The following is a 20,819-nucleotide window of genomic DNA, read 5'->3' as shown; positions in this document are numbered from 1 at the left end:
CCTAAATTAAAAATTTTATCTGGGCGAAAGAAAAAAATTATAAAATAAAAATATATTTCTGCACAAAAACAATATTTTTTTTGTTATTTTATATAATTGATATTATTAACTTAATTTACAAATAAAATATTAAATATATTTGATGATCGATTATGTTGGTAATCTGATAAAAATAAATTATACGGCTCTTTAATTTAATTTAAATAAAGCTTCTCAAAATTAACTTTTACTTTAACTTGAGTTAAATTAATCTTAACGTAACTATTAGTGAGTTAGTTTTTTTATTTATGTAACTTTTAATTTAATTAAATTAATTTTATAATCTATTAACTTTAATTTAATTTAGCTAAAAAAATATATTAATTTATCCGACTTTGATACATGTTATACATACAATTTGGAAGGAGAAAACATATAAAAAGTATATAAAATATTAAGTTAAAATATTTCGCATTATATGTATGTAATTCATTTGTAAAATAGATTATGACAAATCGGCATATATACATATGTAATAAAATAATTATAATGATTTATGATTTGTTACAGATGCTTAAAAGTTAACAAAAATTTTTACAATGTCATAATATATCCTTATACATAAATAACATTTGTAGAAAAATTTACAAAATATTTGTATTTGAATATTTTATAAATATTTTGTGAATTAATGAAAAAGGTTATAAATATTTATCATAAATATTATAAAATATAAAATATGCAGAAAATATTACTATATATATAAATATTTAATTTTTACTTATTATATAAATATTGTGAAGAATGTTCAGTATTATATATAATAACATATAATATATACTGAATATTTTAATTTTAATAATTTAATAGTTTTTAATCATTGTTTTCTTTTATATACATGTATAAGACATGTATAAAATACGTATTTTATACATATCTTATATTTTCAAAATATAATAAATATTTACTAATATTTATCACAAATATTATGTATTCCTTAGAATGCATGTTGCTACTAATTACTATATACATATTAAACTAATTAGTATCTTATCTCGGTGTTTAAAATTATACATATGTGATATAATATCATGTTTACATAATATGTAAATGAAAGAAAGAAATAGTAAAATTATATATATAATTTTTAAAATTAAAATGCTTTGAATCATGATTTGCTTCATCCTACCTCGTATGATTGTAGAATTGTAGATTTAAGCTCGACACGTTTCGAATTATTAAAATTTCAATATTTCAATCACCATTCTTGCAATTCTTATAAAATTCTAGAAATTTAAAATAATGCAATCTCTTTGTCAATAATTATTTTTTTCTAATTTATTTTTATTGATTTCCATGAATTCTTTTAGATTTTCGGCAAAATCTCCTGCAAACTTGAAATTTTAGAAATTGCAATTCTTAAAATTTGTGTGGAAACAAATGTAAACATTTTCATGCTCATTTACGAAACAAGTGTTTTATAATCAATAATGTATTTATTTTATTATATATCCATATATAAATTTAAAAAAATAATATTATTTATTAAGTAAAATAAATTTTATTTTAATAGGATTCACAACATTAAAAATCAATGATTAAAAAAGGCTAATAAGAGAAAGAGAATCAATGCGGTTCTAAGCGCAAACATATATGTAACAAATTAAATCGATTTAGAAGATATACGATAGAATATGTCTGATTTAACCTTTTATTTATATGTATATAGGATATATTTATTATATTAAATCAGACATATCTCTTATATTTTTAAAATAAATTTGATTTGTTACACATCAATACGCGCTGTGATATCATGTTGATTCTCTTTAATCTTTCTGTAATTGTTATTTATTAAATAAAATATAATATTCTTAAACACACACACACACACACACACACACACACACAGTTACGCGTAATTTTCGTAATTACATTCACTACAAATCTAAGTGTGCGTCTCTCGTGTCTATAACTTAATTTTTTGCGTAAAAATAACAACAAAACGCGTTAAGTTACATCATTAAAAAAATGTAAATTTGACTTGTTTATGCAGTAGTGTAGTGTGTCATTTCTAGTATTTCTACACGAAAAACTGAATCGCAAACACGCACGCACACGCACGCGCACATACATCAACGAGAAATTTTTTACACGTGTATTTACATACATTTTTATATTTGTTTTTAGACTATTTTAGAGTGTATTTGCCAGTCTCCCTCCATTTCTCCCTTTTTTTATTCCTTCCCTCAGAATCCTGCGCTTTCGCGAGTTCACGCGTTTGTTATTATCACCTCAGTTTCTGCTGCAATTCAATGTCGCGTGCAGTCCGGAGATGCAGCACGGTTCTCTGCACGGGGGAGAGATCTCGGAGCAGAGCATGCCGATCAGTTCCCTCCGAGTGGTCGGCGCGCCTAGGTCTCTCGCGTAGAAAATACGATGAACGGCAACAAGTGCAATTTGCCCGTCGAGATCGGCGCCGTGACGAACACCAATGAGGGCACCAGACGATTCGTCAAGAAAGAAACGATGCGGAAGATCAAGTCGATTGGCGGTCACGTGGGCCTGCTGATCACCCTGATGCTTTACACCGCGATCGGCGGACTGGTGAGTCTCTCTCGAGGCGAAGACGGCAATTATGTCTCAGGATTGATTGAAGTCTTTTCGCCGCACGGCAATAAGACAGGGGCAATAAACGGGATTCGATGGTGATCTCGTTCGGTAATGAATGGGAATTCTCTATAAAAATGGCATCCACGAAGATGGACATTGTGATTTTCAAATATCTTCCTTTCGGGTATAAGGGAAGATATTTGAGCTCGCCCGATAGCTTCGTGAACAAATCCGCTTGTTCTTCGCTTTCCAAGTTGCTCGTCTATTCGCGTCCGATTGACCGCAATTGCGTGCGCGCGATCAAAAATGTTCGATTTCCGTTTCGATTTCAATTTTGAGGAAAACTCGTAGGATTACATAAGACGCGCGACGGAACGAAGTTGAGAGCCGAGAGGTATATATGCGGCTCTTCGAGCGGTATTTCGAATTTTCACGGGTCCACGGCGAGTTCTCGTCACGTCGTGCGCATACGGATTCTATACGGGTCTGAGAAACATCGAGATTTCCAGCGTGAAGTTAAATGTATTCGATGTTCCATAAATATTTACATTTCTGTACAATAACGAACGGACTTATAGCATGCCGAATCGAAACCTTTATTTTTAGCGATCCGCGGGCCAATCGCGCGGTTTTAGTAGGAAGTATATTACTACTGATGCTTTCAATGAAGTCTGGTAAAAATACCGGTGCGTTGAAATTCACGATGGTTATGATTTTTTAAGTGTGCCATAAAATGGCCGCGAAAATAGCGGCTTACCTCCAAACCGACGCTTCTCGGTAATGTAAACGAATCAATGAACTCGATTCATTTACATTTCACAGCCGCGAGAACGGCTCAAAAGACAATAATTTCGACTTATGTGTAACGCAAAAATTGATGAATAATGAATTAAAAGAAATAAATTATTCATGAATTATTTGAGATAATTCACGTGTAATAATAATAAAAAATAATATTTTTTCCTTTTTTTAAAGTATTTATATAGGCGATACATTTAAGAGAAGCTAGCGGTAAATATTTCTAGCGTTGCGAGATGATTTAAGAAGAAATAGAGATAAAGCGAAATGTTTAGTTCATCAATCGCGCAAATGCAACTTTGTTCTGCAAAGGCTGCATTTCAGCACAATGCGATTGATCGATAAATTTAAGAATTCGCCTATGTTTTACATTTTGTCGTAATTCAACAAGTCAGGGATCAATATCAGCACGCACTGATGGCAACAACGCATCAGTGAGCCGTTTTCAATAAACAGCATCAACGGCCCTCGTAAACAGTGCAGATGGATGTGCATTTGCTCGACAAATACGCAAATATCGGTTGATTATCTTCATTAGTCTGAAATAGCATTCGTAGCTCGAGAGCACTCCCTGCGGTTTAAAGAACCTATCGATTTATCATTGACTTCGATCGTCAATTATATTGCTATAATAAAAAGGAGATAAAGATACGTCGATGTTTCAACATGTAACCGTCTTCTTTAACATCTTCAGTTTAACACGTTGGCGTGACAAAGATCGTCAGTAAATTGTTTAAAACGCTTACAAAAAATATGTGCTGTCTAATATAAACTTTTGTATAACATGAATAATAATTTGATAACAATAGATCTGTTTTTCTCAATTAAATTTCCCTAGTAGCAAAATACATTGGCAGTATATTGAATAATATTGGCTAATATGGATTATATTTGGAAGGCATTGACAATGTTTTTCCAATGTTTCCTAACGTAACGTCAATATTGGTCTTAATAAAATCTTTCCTCCAAATTAGATTGCAATTAATATCCAATACACTGAGAAAAAAAAAGTAATTGATTCAACAAAATTTTTTAGTTGCGGGCTGCCAACAAAAGATATATTCAATGCAACAATATATGGTATTGCAATATAAATATATAGTCCAATCAACGTTATTGCACTTGCATTAACAGCAAATATTATTGTATTAAGTATATCTTTTGTTGGCAGCCCGCAACTAAACGTTTTGTTGAATCAGTTACTTTTTTCCTCAGTGTATAAAAAATCAATTGGTTCAATATTGGTCCAATCCTGAACCATTATTGAACAAATATTGTTGCTTTGACAAATTAGCAAAATAAGATGAAGCGTCCACTTTACAATATTGGTCCAATATTAGGAATATTGTCTTTACATTCTCAATATTGCGCCAATGTTTTTTGCTACTAGGATTCTTACTAAATCTTCAAAGTAAAGAGAGAAAAGAAACGGAAGGCTATGGAAGAAGTCCAGCTGAGAATAACAGATCAAATGTAAAAGCAGGCTTAATCTTATGCGACCCTTCAGGTTTTCCGGCAGATCGAACTCCCGGCGGAGCTCAAACGGCTCGAGCGTCTGCGCGCAAGATTACGCACTCAACGGTATCGCTTCGTGGAGTCCGTTGCCAACAACACAGACGTCTACAATCTGCATACCTTGGTGAGAGATCGGCGACATCGGAACGCGGGTATTCCCCGCCGTTCGTCCGTGACACTTTTGGTTATCTTTCAGGTAAGCGTGAAATTGCGCGCCTATGAAGAAGCGGTTCAGGAGGCGGCCGAGGCGGGTCTCCTGGTCAGCTTCGTGACGGACATCACCAATCAGGACGATTGTTCCGAGTTACCGCCTGTTGTAACAGAGAGATGGAACGTCCTCCAAGCGGTTTTCTTCGCCAGCACCGTTCTCACGACGATCGGTATTCAGATCTCTAATTAGAAAAGAATCCATTAGCAAAGAGTTTGTTAATTAATGATATGGAATCAGTTTCTCTTTAAAAAAAAAAAATTGTCTCAGTCTACAAAAATTTATCTCTAGGATTGAACAAAGTTGGGAACTTCTTTAGAACTACATTCTACCGTGCAGCCTTTTGATTTGATATACACGATGATTTGCATTTGACAGGATATGGCAATGTTGTGCCGTCGACCAACTGGGGAAGGATCTTCTGCATCCTCTTTGCTTTCGTCGGTATACCGCTCACCCTGATAGTAATCGCCGACTGGGGAAAACTGTTCGCGAGTGCGGTGGTGCACATTGGATTGATGATGAAGTCGAAACTTCCGTTTTACGCGAAGCTTTCATGCGTCCCAGCAAACGTGATCGGCGTGACGCGACGGTCGCTTGGTGAGTTTAAATAATTTAATTGTCCAAACACTAATAATAAGTTGCTTTTTGACGTCACACTAAATTATTATATTGTACTTAGATCTTGGCCGTTTTTTAATGACAATTTGGCAACCAGTATATCATCAAGTTTTGCTAGTTATATTTCTATTGACAAGTTGTCGACATCATCTTGTACAATAGAATTTGTGTACAATTTGATGCCATTTTGCTTACCAAACTTTCTAACAAATATTTCGATATTAATTTGCTTTAGCAAATTTGCTTATTTGAGATTTCCGATTAGTCTCTTTTACAGGTGCCTGTGCCACCATCATGCTGCTTTTCTTATATCTCGCCTGCGGCGCCGGTATGTTTATGCTGTGGGAGGATGATTGGAATTTTTTTGATGGATTTTATTTCTGCTTTGTGACTATGACCACTATAGGTTTCGGCGATCTTGTTCCGAGTAAGTAAAAAATCTCCGTGTAGATCTATTCATCTATATTGTTATACATTATTGTTACACAGGTTTTTTCTTGCCGTATATAATTTATAACAATGACACTAAAACGATATCACATTTGTTAGGAATTATAAAATAGACTTACTGAACTGCATAAGTCTTTATTATTATTATTATTTTATTAAATATTTTATTTTTATATTTTAACTTCTAATTTTGTTAAAAGTTTAGTATTCTAAATTTAGAACCAATAAATAAAAAAAACGAAAAATTATTTTTATTAAATAATAAATGAAAATAAAGTATCAAATGAAACCTAATTTCAATAAACATAAAAAAATATTAATTTTACCGCTAAGAAAAGTATTTACTCAATTTACTTTTTTAAAATAACAATTATTTTAATAAAAGATATTTTCTTGATAATCAAAATAATATATTTGTCACAAATGTCAGAAAGATTTAATATTAAGAACAGAAATTGACATTATACTAAAGGGATTTAAATGAGATTGATTTAATATTTTATAAAAAATGAGTTTTTAAATAAAAAATAAAATACAAAAAATTATTGCTCTTTAAAATACGCATTTGAAAACTTTTCTAGAATTTGTTTTCATTGATGTTTAACGTTTCATAAGATTTCGGAAAAAATCCAAACTTTTGGTTTACAATACATGAACTCTTGTGAAATACATGAAACTATATATTACTTAATTTAAGTAATGTATTTGTAATATTTTTTATGTGCAAATACTTTGTTAATATTTTTATTGTGGCGCAAATTTTTTAAAATCCATATTAACTACACAATGCCTATTAATTTCATTCAGAAAAGCCAAAGTACACGTTATTGTGTACTTTGTATATCTTGGTCGGTTTGGCGCTGACCAGCACCATCATCGAACTCGTCAGACGACAATATGCTCAGTCCTGGAGGACGCTGCAAAGATTAAGTGGTCCATTGGCTGACACTCTCAGGAAACTCGGCGAACAAGCGGGCGGCGATATGTCAGCGCTACACTCTGATCTAAGGTATGTATCTTTTCATCATTTTTTACACACTGAAAAAGTTATGTTAAAGAATCTAAATATAGTTAGATGCAAATATGAAAATAATTTTGTTTGACCATTAAAATAATTATGTGAAATATTCAATCTGATTGCTACACAAAGAAAAATATAAATTTTAGTTCTAAAAAACCTATTATTTTTTTTTTGTAATAAGGAATGGTAATCTTTAACAAAGAATTTTTTAAATAATAATCTTAAAATATATTGTAAATTATAATTTATAACATATATATTATAAATTATACAATTTTATCGAAAAAGGTCAAAATAATATGCAAATCAAATTTTTATTTTAACTTATTTTAACTTAATATTAATTGAAATATTATATTACCGGAATTTGAATATTTTGAACAAATTTGATATTTATAATTGTTCTGAGTAATCTAACTTTAAAAATTAAATTAAAATTTTTTATTTTAATATAAATAATACTTTTTAAATTTAATTTTTAACTTAATTTAATCGTAATACAACTTTTAGCCGTTAGTTTTTCATTTATGTAACTTTTAACGTAAACTAAATTAATTATATAATCTATTAATTTTAAGTTATTTAAAATATACAATATTAACTTATTCAACCATGATTTTTACTTCAGCAAAACTTTTTGTGTACAATTAACTATAAAATGTCATTATATTAAAATATAAATAATTTTCTCTATTGCATTCTATAATTTCAAAGAAGTTGATGATTAACAATGACATCACGTTAATTCCAGGAAAGTCTTGACGATTATATCTATGCCGCGTCTGAAGCGGTCCGCGTCTATCGGTCGGGGTGTCACGAAGGATCAGGACTGGGAGGAAGCTGTGGAGGCAGTGTTACGAGACATCGCGGCATCCGCGACGGCGCCGCCGCCCAAGAAGCCGATCGTACAGATCGTCGTTTACGAATCCAGCGTCTAGTTTATTGTTTAACAATTAACTTGAAAGGATCCGTCGCACCGCGAGTTTCGTGAGTGTTTCTAACAGACTATCGGATCTCGGCGTGCGAAAAAGGATCTACATCAAACTATATCGGGGATGAATAAACATCACGAACAAACATTTATGAACGATGCAGCATACTCGTCCACGTAAATTTTATATTATTCATAATCATTCAAGTAAATTCGTTCTTGCTCTCGCTTTCGCCTCGAATTTTTCATATTTAATCTCTGGTGAAAATTGTCTTCAGAATTGGAACACTTTTTTAAAATACTAAGAAAGTATATTTTTTCATAGGAATTTCTTTTTCATAAGAATAATTTTCCTAAAAATATTTAACGAGATCCCTAAGATTTCTTATTCTATAATATTTTCTAAATTATTCTAATTAATTGCCAAATGTTATTAGGTTAATCAAAAATAGAATATAGAATAAACAATTAAAGAAAACCTACTCACATAAACAAAAGAAATATCTTTTAAAAATTTGAAAGATATCGAAAAGTTATCTTTTAGCAATTTGAAAAACCTAAGCAATATTTTGAGACATTATTTTATAGATCTGTGGAGATGTTTTGAAAATATCTTTTAAAAATTTAAAAGACATTAATAAGTCATGAGTGAATATCTTAAAATGTTTTAAACATTTCAAAGATATCTTTGATAAGATGTCTTTTTATTAATATCTACAATAAATATCCACAAACCTTGATATTTTCAGAGGATTTTAGAATTCATACAAAAAAGTCGCCAATGCTGACATAGACCTCTAAAGTAGTAACCCCTTATTTTTTAAACCCATAATCCACACATCCATAGCTTTTTTCTATAAAATCTATTAAAGATAAATTTAATCTATATATATAATCGCGCACGATTAAATATTTTGTACAAATAACTCATATTACAGAAAAAAAATTACAGGAAAATTTATTTCTTTTTAATTATGTTAAAAAAACGTTAATTATTATCAAAAAAACAAGTATCATAAAAAGAGAGAATTCTTTTTTAATTTTTTAAAATTATAATAATTGTAGAGAACAACATAAATTTCATAGGAAGAATTTTGCTATAATAAAATTTGATCGACTATTTTATATTATAATCAGGTAAAATTTTATGAAATTATCAAAAAAAACAAGTATCATAAAAACTATAACAATATTATCTGATAGAAAAACTTTCTCGTTTATATTTACGGTTTCGAAGTTTCACTTTTAGTTTTCATTAAGAAATAACACTATCCAAAAACAAAGTAGTATATATTAGCAACCTTTCTCTATGTTTGAGAAATTCTAAACGCAATCCGGACATTCTCAACACCTTTGAAAAGTATTCCAAACGGTGCTCCAATATAAAAATACAAATCTGACAGATTTTCCTACAAGTTATAAAATAAATAACAATTCTGTGAGAAAAAATTTTCACCGGGGATGCTTCGTATTTCGCGCGCGCGTCGTTCGGCGCCGCGTGAGCGTCGACGCGACGCGGTCGATGAGGAGGCACCGGGAGGCGCATGAAGAACTTGCATCTTGCCCCGATCGACGCGACACACGAAGTACTTCCCCCGGGGTGACGGGGGTTGGCGGCCTCGTGTCTCTCCCGCCGGTCTCCCGGACAAGTTTATTTTAGAAGTCGCGAACGACGGCGCGCGAACCTCGACCTCTCGCACACCCGCAGGTCACCGGCGGTCGACCTCCTCCTCTTTCGTCGTCGTCGTCGTTGTCATCATCGCGAGGTATCCGGCCGGAGCGATGGCGGATTCCGAGGCTCCGTCGTCGCGCGAGATCAGCGAGAGATCACCCTCGGCTATCGTGCGCATCGCATACCATGTGCGTATTAACGATAGCTATTGCGGTTCATCGGCCGCCGTCCTGTTCGTTCAATAAATCCCTTTATCGACTCGCGGCTTTTTTTTTTAAGCGTGGTGCGTTGCGAAAAACTTCCGTGCGATTGAAACGGGAAAATTCATTTTCCGTGAAATCGCCATAAATGTCAGGCAATTACCGTGTCAGGCGCAACCCCCCGACCACGACAATTTCCACGTTGACGTCACCAAGACCTTATGCGCGATGGCGTAATATAGCTTTTGTCGTATTCAAGGTGCGAAAAGAAACGTGGGGAAAAAGTGATTTTACATACAAGCGATCGAGATGTATGGATATTAAAAGAAACACAAATGGATGACAAACGGATAAAAAATGTATATTGAAATAAGTATATGGCATTAAAAGTTGAAATTCTATTTATGATATTATGTATACGTACGTATTTTACATCCGTAAAATTATGAGTAAAATGTACAAACTTGAGTCTATAAAAAATTATACACGTGCAGCCCTGGTCGAAAATATTAGGCACCTACATATATTTCTTTTATTTATCTAGAATTCTTTTACCTGTATTACTTCCTACTGTGGTCGGCGGCATTATAAGTTTAACGTTCATGAACATTTAGTAATAATAAGTTCTATAAGAGAAAATTTTCTCTTGGAATTTACCCTTAAAATCATAATAATAATGGGACAACATAAATTTTGAATTTTACAATAATAATTTCGATAAAATTTAATAAATTTTTATAACATAAGAATTTTTCAAAAAATTTTACCTAATTATATATATAAAATAGTCGATTAAATTTTATTATAGCAAAATCCTTCGAAATTTATGTTGTCCTCTACAATTATTATAATTTTAAAAAATTTAAAAGAAAATTATCTCCGTGTGAAATAAACTTATCCAAACGGCGCAAAATATTTATAAGAAAAATTTATATTAAAAGAATTCTAATTAAATATATATTATATTAATAAAGATATATATTATATATTTTATATATATATTAAATATGTATACATAAAAGTTTTATATATGTTGTTATATAAGAATATTTTTTAATATATATTCATATATTTTTATATCCCTGCAGTAACGATTTTTATACCAAGATCTTAAAAAATTTCTATGAAATTTTGGATACATATTAAAAAAAAAATTTGTCAAAGTATCTAAATTATTTGTGACAAATATGTGTTTCGTGTCTGCCAATCTCACGTCCGCTATGCCGTTTTGTTCCGCAGCAACTGAGCATCATGCGCGGCACGCGCGATCCCGTCGCGCCGAAGGCTACGAAGCCCCGCAACGTGGACGCGCGCGGCATGGTGTGCACGCGTCGTTTGCTGGGCCTGCCGGTGCTCGCCACGGTAACGTCGGCGTTCTGCGGCGCGTACGCGGCCGCGCGGGGCTCCCACGAGTCGATCGCGGCGGTGCTGGGCTACGCGGAGAACGGGATGCGCGCGGGTCTGGAGTTCGCCGGCCCCGTCACCGGCAGGATCGCCGGCCTCCTGGAAACGCCGCTCAAGACCGTCGACAACGCGGTGTGCGTCGGGCTGGACTTCGTGGAGGAGAAGGTGCCCTCCGTGAAGCTGCCACCCGGTCAGATCTACGTCAACATGAGGGATAGCGTCAGGTGATAACTCAACTGGGGTCCTCGTCGTTTTCGGGCGACGTGAAAGCCCTCCTCTTGCTTGAATGTCCATGTGTACCAATGTGAATTAACTTTTTGATTTCATTTTACCTTTTAGCGATTTTTTTTCTAGCTCTAAAAATTAAAGCTACCAACTAAAGTTATATCTGTTACACACTGAGAAATGAAATGTTAATTTGACAACATTTTCAAACTAAATTAAAACTTTGTCAGTTCAAGAATTTATGCATTTAACTTAAATGTACAAATTTTAATTCAAGTATTTATATTTAATTGGAACATATAAATACTTGAATAGACAAAATTTAATTTAGTTGGAAAATTTAGTCAAATTAACATTTTTTCTCAGTGTACATATAACTATTAATTATAATTTCCTGCTAAACAATATAACTGTTATACAACTTGGTGTTTCCTAAGTACATTAATGGAAATGGACATTAGAGTCTCATCATCTTATTTTTATTTATTAAGATTGCGTTTTTAAAATAAAATAATTTTAAAATAAAATTTATTTTAAATTAGCTGATAAGTATTTTTCTTTTGCTTGTTTGACAAGTCTTTTACTTTTCTGGGGATTTGCAAGGTCATTAATACCTTAACGCATAAATTTATGCATTTATCGATTTTGCTTTTTGCGTTGTAGAAACATATTCACGTCGGCGTTAGAGACCCTCAGGCTTCTGTTTGGCGGACCGAAGGATCGAATAGAGGACTCGTCGGTTGCAAGCGAGATCGCACCACAAAAAATCCGGAAAGTGTCCAGTTGAATAGTGAAAATGCAAAGGGTGATTCGCACTCGGACCTTCGTCGTGGAGTGCACCGTGATGTTTCGAGACACGATTCAAGCACCGTGCATCATATATTCACGCCAAAACGAATCGCAAATCCATTTCAAACGATCGGCGATTCGTGTAGAATTCAGGACAGAATATCATTTAATACACAGGGATAAATTTCTATAAAAAGAATTATATATTATATATATTACATATAATTGTGTAAATATAATTCTACAAAAATAGAATTCTATCCCGAAATCAAGCGTGAATCGTAGGTCGTCTAAAGTAGATTAAAAAAAAACCCAAGATCAAATTGCGATATAAAAAATATAGTCAATTGGGTAATACTTTCAAAATTCATTGCTAGTACTAAAAATCTATAATTCACGTTACGTATATTATAGATTTTTAGTGAATTTTGGAACGCAGCCATCGTCTCGATGACAAATGACACTTGAGAGAGCACGTGCCATAAAATGAGCGTGCCGTAAATTTCGCAAAACTAATGACAAAAGTGAATGAACGGGTTGTCCGGAATAAGAGACCTTTCAATAAGAATCTCTCTAGTCCGATTAAGCACGCACCCGACTGCGAAGTATTATCTTTGTACGGTAGCTGTTTTGTTCAAATGAAATAAATTTCGTTTTCGTTTTTACATCTTCTGTATAATCAAGTACAATTTGCATTACTTACCGTTAGCGTTCAGTGTCACATGACCTAGACCCTAATTTGAATTCAAAGGCAATCACGCGCACCGGACGATCGATATATCGAGTCGCGCGCCAGCGCCGATGATTGCGTCTGAATCGCGCGGTCGAGCTCAGATTCTCGGATCGATTTCTGGACTCTCCAGTCTCTCCATTCACGTGAGACGACAAAAACCGATCACAAAAACGATCGATTCCAACGGAAAAGATAAGCTCAGAGAAATCGTTATTGGCAAAACTGACGCGAGAAAAAACTACGAAATATCAACAGTTGAGCGCGGCGCAGAGGAGGGGGAGGGGGAGAGCGAAGTCCGAGAGTCGCTCGATATTATCGTTCGATGTATCGTACGATGGCGTCGTCCGCCATGTTGGCACGCGCGTACTAGTAGGGCAGAATTACCGCCAATTCTCTCTGTAACGTAACGTGCCGAGGGTGCCACGCCGCGACGCTCCTCTATGCGAGAGACGAAAACTACGTTGAGTTTAGTGCACGGCAAGAAAAAATTCTGTACAATCGCGAAAGTCCGGGGAGGGGGGTCTCGTCTCGTCCCCTGCGACATCTCCGACGGTGGTCGTCCTCGTCGTCGTCGTGGTGATGCTGTCCTGATTACGTCACTCCCCGCGCGTTACTATGCCTGGCCACTATTGCTGTGTATGTGCGAGCAACGAGGGTGTTTTCCTGGATATCACGCCGGATAATCAGGATGCGTTCGGCGATCAGGTCGAAGCGTGCCTCTCCACCAAGGTATTACGCATGCGTATATATATGTGTGTGTGTGTATGTGTGTGTGTGTGTGAGGGAAGCGAGCAGTGTCCCCCTCCGAGGTGAATTTCGGCGAGAATTCCCGCGTCTTCTCACGGGGTGTTTTCCACCGCGTGTTTCTTACAAGCTGAACCCACGGGAGGGAGGGTAGATTCGATCGCTCTTTCTTCCTGTCGCGATGTTGACGCGCCGCGTCAGCATTCGGCATTTTCGTAAACAAATCTCGAGGAACAAAAAAAAATTTCGCCCGAAATCCCCCGACGAGGGGACGGAGAGAGAAGATACGATCTACGGATAGGTTTACGTGGAGATGTGCACTTTTCTTGTCCCGGGAGCTCGACAAGTTTCATCGGGAGGAGGTTAGGAGCGAGAAGCGTGACCTCGAGGCTCCCTCGCCCGGTTCGGAGGTTAGGATCGTTGAGGTTAGGTTACGGAGTCCACGGTCCCCCCTCTCCCTCCCCCGGTCTTAACCTGACTATGCCTAGCGGCCTGGGCACGCGAGATATCTCGCGATCGGAACTCTCGAGATTCCCCATTTCATGAAAAAGTAAATGTCCCCCCCGCGGGACACGCGCGTGACCACACACGCGTGCCCCTAAAGCGTGATCTACAATACATCGAGTAAGAGTAGGAGTAACGATTTACCATATAATTTTCCACGATTTTATGAAACTAAACGGCATTGTTTGCACGGCTCGCAGCTATTTCTGCGCTTTAATTGACCGAGCGGAAGCGTAAAAGATGGAAGAGTGGGAAATAAAATTAATTTATTTCGCCTATATCGTTACTTTTTACTTCACGCGCTTGCTCCATGTATCGACTAAGGCCCGGTCTACAATAGGTGTAGTAAACGTTCGGCCGTAAGAAACTGACGAATCATAATTGAATGCGAGAAGAATGATCAAATATAATTGGCCAATTCCTTAGGGCTTAAGACTTACTTACACCTATTGCAGATTCAGCCTAAGGACCATGACGCGCCGCGCCATCTGCCGTTAGATACCCTTTCCTTCCCCTTCCTCGAGCTTTCTCCGTCGAATTTGGGTTTTGTTGTTTATCGTCGGGAGTTTCGGTTTTTCCAGGGGGAGGACAAAGAGAATAGCTGCGAGAGGGAGATCTTTCGGGGGAGGGAAACGCAGAGAGCCACAGTATTTTTTTTCTGACACTTCATTAATTTACAATGTATTGATTTCACCGGTTGCAATTGATGTAAATATTTACGACTCGACGACAGGCAACCGGACCGCCGGGAGGCTGTCCGCGTGCGACGGCGCGGACGCGCGCGACTTGCTGCGGAACGAGGGGCGTAGAGGGGGGGGGGTGGAAGGACGGGTGCGTTAAATGTTACTACGCCGCGACAAATAAGTTCCGAGCCTCGGAGCGAATGTCGTCGCGAGGGACGACGGAGGAGGAGACGACGTGTGAAGCGAGCGGTCGCTCGGTGGAGCCGCGTTCAGCATCGATTTCCTCACTCGGCGAAGCGAATAAGTAATTTTTTTTTTTGTTTTTGTGAAGGTACGAAGAAAGAGGCGCAGATCGTGTCGGTTCCTCCCTCATGCCTCGGTTTCACCGACATTTTGCCGTACGCGATGCGCGCGCGCGCGTGTGTGTATGTGTGTGTGTGTGTGTGTGTGTGTGTATATATACATGTGTAGCCGCAGAGAGTACAAATAATATTATGCACTTCGCTCCGATTCCGTGCCGACTTGTATAATTCCCCAATTCTCCTTATCTTTCTTACATATTTATCGGGTGCAATCGCTCGCGAATACCCTCTGTTATTGTCGGACATTTCATGTTTTGTTGGATCCTATTCGATATTTGTCCCGCACTCTGTGTCTCGTTTCATCATTTATTAATGAAAATTATGCGCACGCGCGTGTGTACGTGAGTATAAAAACAATCAGTTTTTTTGTGATCTTCAATCTACAGATATAGATACAAATTGAGAGGATCGTGCGTCAGCTGTACGATCTCTGCAAGAGCTGACTCGTATTATTGAGAACGTATAACGATTTTGGAGGTTTTATGCTTTTAGTTTTTTTTTTTTGAGGGGATTCCAGATTCGCACTGTGGGTTTTTTTACCGCGCAAAATTTAATTGGCGACTATTAATGAGATTTAACATGGTGTTTGTGTGCGCTGTCAGGTTTGTTAAAAATGTCACAATCTGTGCAGCTGGACGGCTAACCTAAGCGGTGTCCACGCTCACCACAGTCTAAATAGCCACAAATACGAGAAGTAAACGGAAGACACACAAAATACTCCCCCTCCCCCCCCCAAAAAAAACGCTCACCACATATCACCATATTTCGGTCCTTCTTGAAACAGCAGAATCTGAATTGATATCTTTGCGACAACTTTTTTATTCCTTTTCGTTTATTTGCGATTAAATTTGATGCTCTCTCAATTTTTTCGAGAATCTTCGTAAAGGATGACAGTAACTAGTTAGAGTAACATTTTGAAAGAGGCTTGCATACTGTTTTTAAAGCGATCCTACATGTTTATATGACATTAAAAAACCCATCTTCTGAATAAATTTCGCTAACACAGCATCTCTTTCATCTACAGCCAATACAATCTCCTACGCTAAAAGTGAATATGATGATTGAAATGTGAAATAACGATTGGACAATTTTGGAGTAACAACACTCAAAAAGATGTAATACGTTCTCCTGTTCTAGATCAACGACATCATTGATCTGTCAAACAAGATATGTTACAAGTGCGCGTACGAGTTAGACCATTGCACGAAATTCGTGCAGAAGTATAAGAAGTCTCACGGACCGGAAACAAAGAAGGTCAACCGTCAAAAGGCGTCGACGCCATGCTGCTTCTTGTGTTACGAATTAGTAAAGAGTGATCGTATCTTCGATCTCGCAAAAGACAATAACGTGTTATTCAATCCTTTACGGAAGATTCGCAGCATTTTCAATGACGAGGTGAGTTCAAGAGACTTGCTTTTTGTCTTGAAGGGAACTATGTAACTTGCAGCTGCAACTACATGCAATTGACATCCCGTTTTTGCAGGTCTGTAAGAATGGCGAATCGAAGCTAATATGCCTGACGTGTCGATACAACTTGGACGTGTTGTATGATTTAAAGAGAGTATATCAGGAAACAATCATCAATTTAAAAGCTCTGATTAATAAAGAGATAAACTATTCAAATATTCCAAAGGTAGTAACATGTTGCAAATTATGCCGTTATGAGTTATATATATCTTTTGCGTGCTCTTTTCTGCTTGTTTTTTTTATTTTTCTGTATTTTTTATATTTTACTATTTTTATTATATTTGTTATTTTATTAACAATAGCACTTTTTCTATTACAGGTACACACAGAAGTTGTAAATCGCAAAACGACTATCACCACATTTCCAGACGTTACATTTTATGGTTCAATAAATTCCGATAGCGACAGTAACGAAGAAAGCATGGCGCGTAGCAGCAAGCGACGCGGCAAGGGTCGCAGGAGCAGCGCGCAAACCAAATTACAAGACGTCAAGTTGAAAGTTAGAAATTGTGACAAGTGTCATAGTACGGTTGCGAACGGTATCGACATGTACAGATTTCATCGCACGGGTTTAACCGTATGTAAAAATTGTTGGATAACGATGGATCCGAATGACAAACCGCAGCGTCGTAAGCGTCAGTCTAATCTGGCGGAAACGAAATTATGCGCGGTTTTTTTGACGGACGTCAAGTTGACGGACATCAAGGAATTGTGTAAAGAGAAGACGCATGAGGAGGATAAGAGTAAGGACAGTACATTGTATGACAGTTCGCAGGACGAGACAAAATCCTCCGGAAGTAGTCCTCGAAGTGTCTCTCCCAGGACGAAGAATCACATAGTTAACGGTAAAGCGAGACAAGGAAAAAAGCGACGAATTGACGTGGAGAAACCGAAAGACGATGACGTCGAGCGTACGCCCCCGAAGATGACGAGAATGAATAGAGAGAGTGCGAATGCGAGCGAGACGAAATCGATAACGGTATCAGTCGATTCGGGACCATCCAGTAGTACTCAGTCTGTGAGAACACGAGGACACAAAAAGAAAATAACTGCAGACAAAAGTTCGGATTCGGACGGTTCTCTCAAGCAAAAGGAAACGCATAATAATATCAAATTGAATGACCATGTAAATAAGACGAGTAGTAAAAAAAGACAGAAAGTTGAAGAGAAAAGTTTGAATATACGTACAGACTCCAGCGACGAGACATCCAATGAAGAGAGTATGAGTTTAAAGAGCAGGATGAAAGGTATGACACGCCTTCCATCGTCTGCGTCTACGAAAAGTGAGAAAGAACGAAGCGCCGAGGTTAGGATGAGGTCGTCTTCTAGATCTAGTACCGAAATGGCACCATCGACGGAATTTAAGAACCCGCAATCTTCAACACAGTCGGAAACTAAAACAGAGTACACTTGTGATTTGTGCAACAAGAAATTCGACACAAAGTTGTCCAATTCGCAACACAAATTGACGCATCTCAAGCAAGCCTCGTTAAAGCTGAAAAAGATAACTGTTCCAATTGTTAAAGAGAAGTCGGAAGCGGAAGTCAATTTGCAAGACGACAAAAGTTCCAAAAAAGCGACGTCGCATCGTTCCAAGAGAACTGCATCCGACAGACACATCAACGATCCGTCGGAGGACATCGCTATCAATATCGAGGATGATACCGATGACGAGGAGCTCGTTAGTTTATCCAGAAGAAAAGAGAAAATAGAACTGAGAAAAAATGCATGTGATGAAGACAGTGACAAACCGGATGTATCAAAGAGTGAGTCGCGTGTAGAGAAAGAATCTGCGGACGATGGAAACTCTGAAACGAAAGAGTTTGAACAATGCGAAGAATCGACAGTCGTGACAGACGAAACGATAAATATAGAAGACGAAGGTAGTAGAAATAAAGAAGTAAGGGATAAACGTACGACGAACGAAGATGAGATATCGACAAGTAGGGACAATGATAATTCCAAGAACAAAGACACGGAAACAACTGTTGCTGTATCGGAGGAGAGAAATGTAGATAAGGCGGATGATAAAGATATAGAGAATGAAACGGAAAGTTCTTTTGTAGAAAAAGAAAAGACTATTAGTAAATGCAATAGCAGAGACAATCTTCAGGAGGAAATAACGCTGGATAGAGAAACTAGTAGATCTCCAATTTTATTAATTCATAAAAGAAGCAAAGATAATAAAAATTATAGTGAAAGTTGCAAGAATAATTTAGAAAAAAACTCAAATGATAACGAAGAGATAATAGAAGAGCCAGAGATAATACAAAACGATTCAACAGATGAGTCTTTGAAGAAAGATACAAAAGCGTTAGAAGAAAACATCCAAAAAGATTTGCCGAATAACGTAACGGAAGCGTTGAGCGACAGCAAAAGAGATTCGGATGATGACATAATAATAAACGAAGATATAATAATGAATGAAGTAAATGAAATTGAGGAATTAAAGGAAAATCAACAAGATAGGTCTAATGAAGAAAGTATGGAAGTCGAAATGATTGTGGACAAATTTAGCAGTGTAGAAGACATTGTTAATGCAGATATTTCAAATGGTGAAAGACATGATGATATACTAGATGATAATGACGAAGCCGACGTCACGGTAGTAGTAAATAGCGATAGCTTTGACGACAAAGTGAAACATAAAATCACAGATAAAACGATCCTAACAGACGACTCGAAAGAGGAAAACCAATTGGATGAAGAAATAAAGGAGCTTGAGGAATTGGTTGATGATAATATAGTGAATAACAAGCATGAGGCACATGAGAATTTCACTTGTGTCTCGGACAACAACTCAGTGGATGTGGCAACCGAGATATTGAAGGAAGTGTTTGATCTCGCTGCTGCCGAGGTGCAGCATCGAGAGGATACTACTAACGTGAAGAACCTGACCGAAATCGAAATGGAGACGCTGGAGAACATATCACGCGAGATACGAAAGAGCGCCGATATGCCGTCTTTAGATCCGATCAACATGATGGACATAGATGACGACAATGACATCACGTTGAACTAATTGTGCCTGTGGCGAACAATCACTATTGTACATTCTGTCCTATTTTTTATGCGAGAAATTTTATTTTCATCGCGTATCTATTTGCAGTCACGTGGGATGAACTATATTGATTGAAATCGAAAAAAGTCCCGTATCGCTGGATATTTATGGACGTATATATTTTTTCGCAAACTTTTCAATAAGCTGAAGTTTGTAAGGTAATTCGCACTTCATATTCCTTATATTAGACGAAGAAAGTTGTAGAAACTGCAACAATTAGGTGGTTCCGAGTCAAATTTGCAAAATTTTTGTTAACTTATATTGTTTAAGAATAGCTTCGTTAAGTATTAAAGATAGTTGGATATTATAGTAGCATTGACTTCACAGTTTTTCATATGACAGATAAACCATAAAGCTATGCTGTAGAATTTTCTTGCATTGAATGCAAAAACAACTAATTTGTTGTAAAATTAAGACTTAAAATTAAACTTGTGTTTTAATTATACATATATATAGTGTGATAATATATATATATATTAAGATAATATAATTTTATATATATATATATTAAGATACAGGACAAATATAGATTAATACTATAAAGATGTGTATAATAATTTGTCAAAAATCGATGTAACACATTTTGTTTATATACTGCATGTAATAACAAGTTTCTGTCGATCAAGTTTTAGTATAAAGGCGTGAATAATCGTAAGTAATCACGTAAATAAATTAAAAAAAATTTTGAATGGAACTGTAAAAAGGTTTTGAAGAACAAATGTTAACACTAATTATCAATACTGTTATATAATGAACACAAAATTCTGTAAAGTTTTAATGATAAATTGCAAAGTGTCAATGTAGTAATAACTATTTGTGTAACTTTTTAGAGAAAGTCT

The 20,819-nt window shown here is 36.1% G+C and overlaps 3 protein-coding genes across 4 annotated transcripts; all 3 read left to right on the top strand.

The window, feature by feature from the left end:
- The first annotated feature begins 928 nt into the window (after window positions 1-928).
- On the top strand, window positions 929-9,050 carry LOC105839075 (TWiK family of potassium channels protein 7). Its single transcript, XM_036290015.1, is given in 8 exon segments — window positions 929-2,404; window positions 2,407-2,586; window positions 4,898-5,029; window positions 5,102-5,285; window positions 5,492-5,713; window positions 6,012-6,161; window positions 6,992-7,193; window positions 7,957-9,050. Coding segments are annotated over 8 exon segments (1,347 nt in total). The 5' UTR covers window positions 929-2,314; the 3' UTR covers window positions 8,144-9,050.
- Window positions 9,051-9,667: 617 nt separating this feature from the next.
- Window positions 9,668-13,091, top strand: LOC105839101 (perilipin-1). Of its 2 annotated transcripts, XM_036289308.1 has the most exons (4): window positions 9,668-9,996; window positions 10,268-10,367; window positions 11,248-11,636; window positions 12,301-13,091. In XM_036289308.1, coding segments are annotated over exons 1-4 (615 nt in total). In that variant the 5' UTR covers window positions 9,668-9,994; the 3' UTR covers window positions 12,425-13,091. The 2 variants fall into 2 exon arrangements, with proteins under 2 accessions (XP_036145201.1, XP_012540611.2); XM_012685157.3 differs by lacking the exon at window positions 10,268-10,367 and having other exon boundaries at window positions 9,691-9,996.
- Window positions 13,092-13,242: 151 nt separating this feature from the next.
- On the top strand, window positions 13,243-20,791 carry LOC105839092 (COPII coat assembly protein SEC16). Its single transcript, XM_012685145.3, has 4 exons — window positions 13,243-13,888; window positions 16,590-16,847; window positions 16,936-17,085; window positions 17,239-20,791. Exons 1-4 carry the CDS (start codon window positions 13,775-13,777, stop codon window positions 19,939-19,941), a joined length of 3,225 nt encoding a protein of 1,074 aa, XP_012540599.1. The 5' UTR covers window positions 13,243-13,774; the 3' UTR covers window positions 19,942-20,791.
- The last annotated feature ends 28 nt before the right edge of the window (window positions 20,792-20,819 follow it).

Source organism: Monomorium pharaonis, chromosome 7, assembly GCF_013373865.1.
Source record: "Monomorium pharaonis isolate MP-MQ-018 chromosome 7, ASM1337386v2, whole genome shotgun sequence".
NCBI classification, from domain to species: domain Eukaryota; kingdom Metazoa; phylum Arthropoda; class Insecta; order Hymenoptera; family Formicidae; genus Monomorium; species Monomorium pharaonis.
This window is presented reverse-complemented; position numbering and strand designations above follow the sequence as displayed.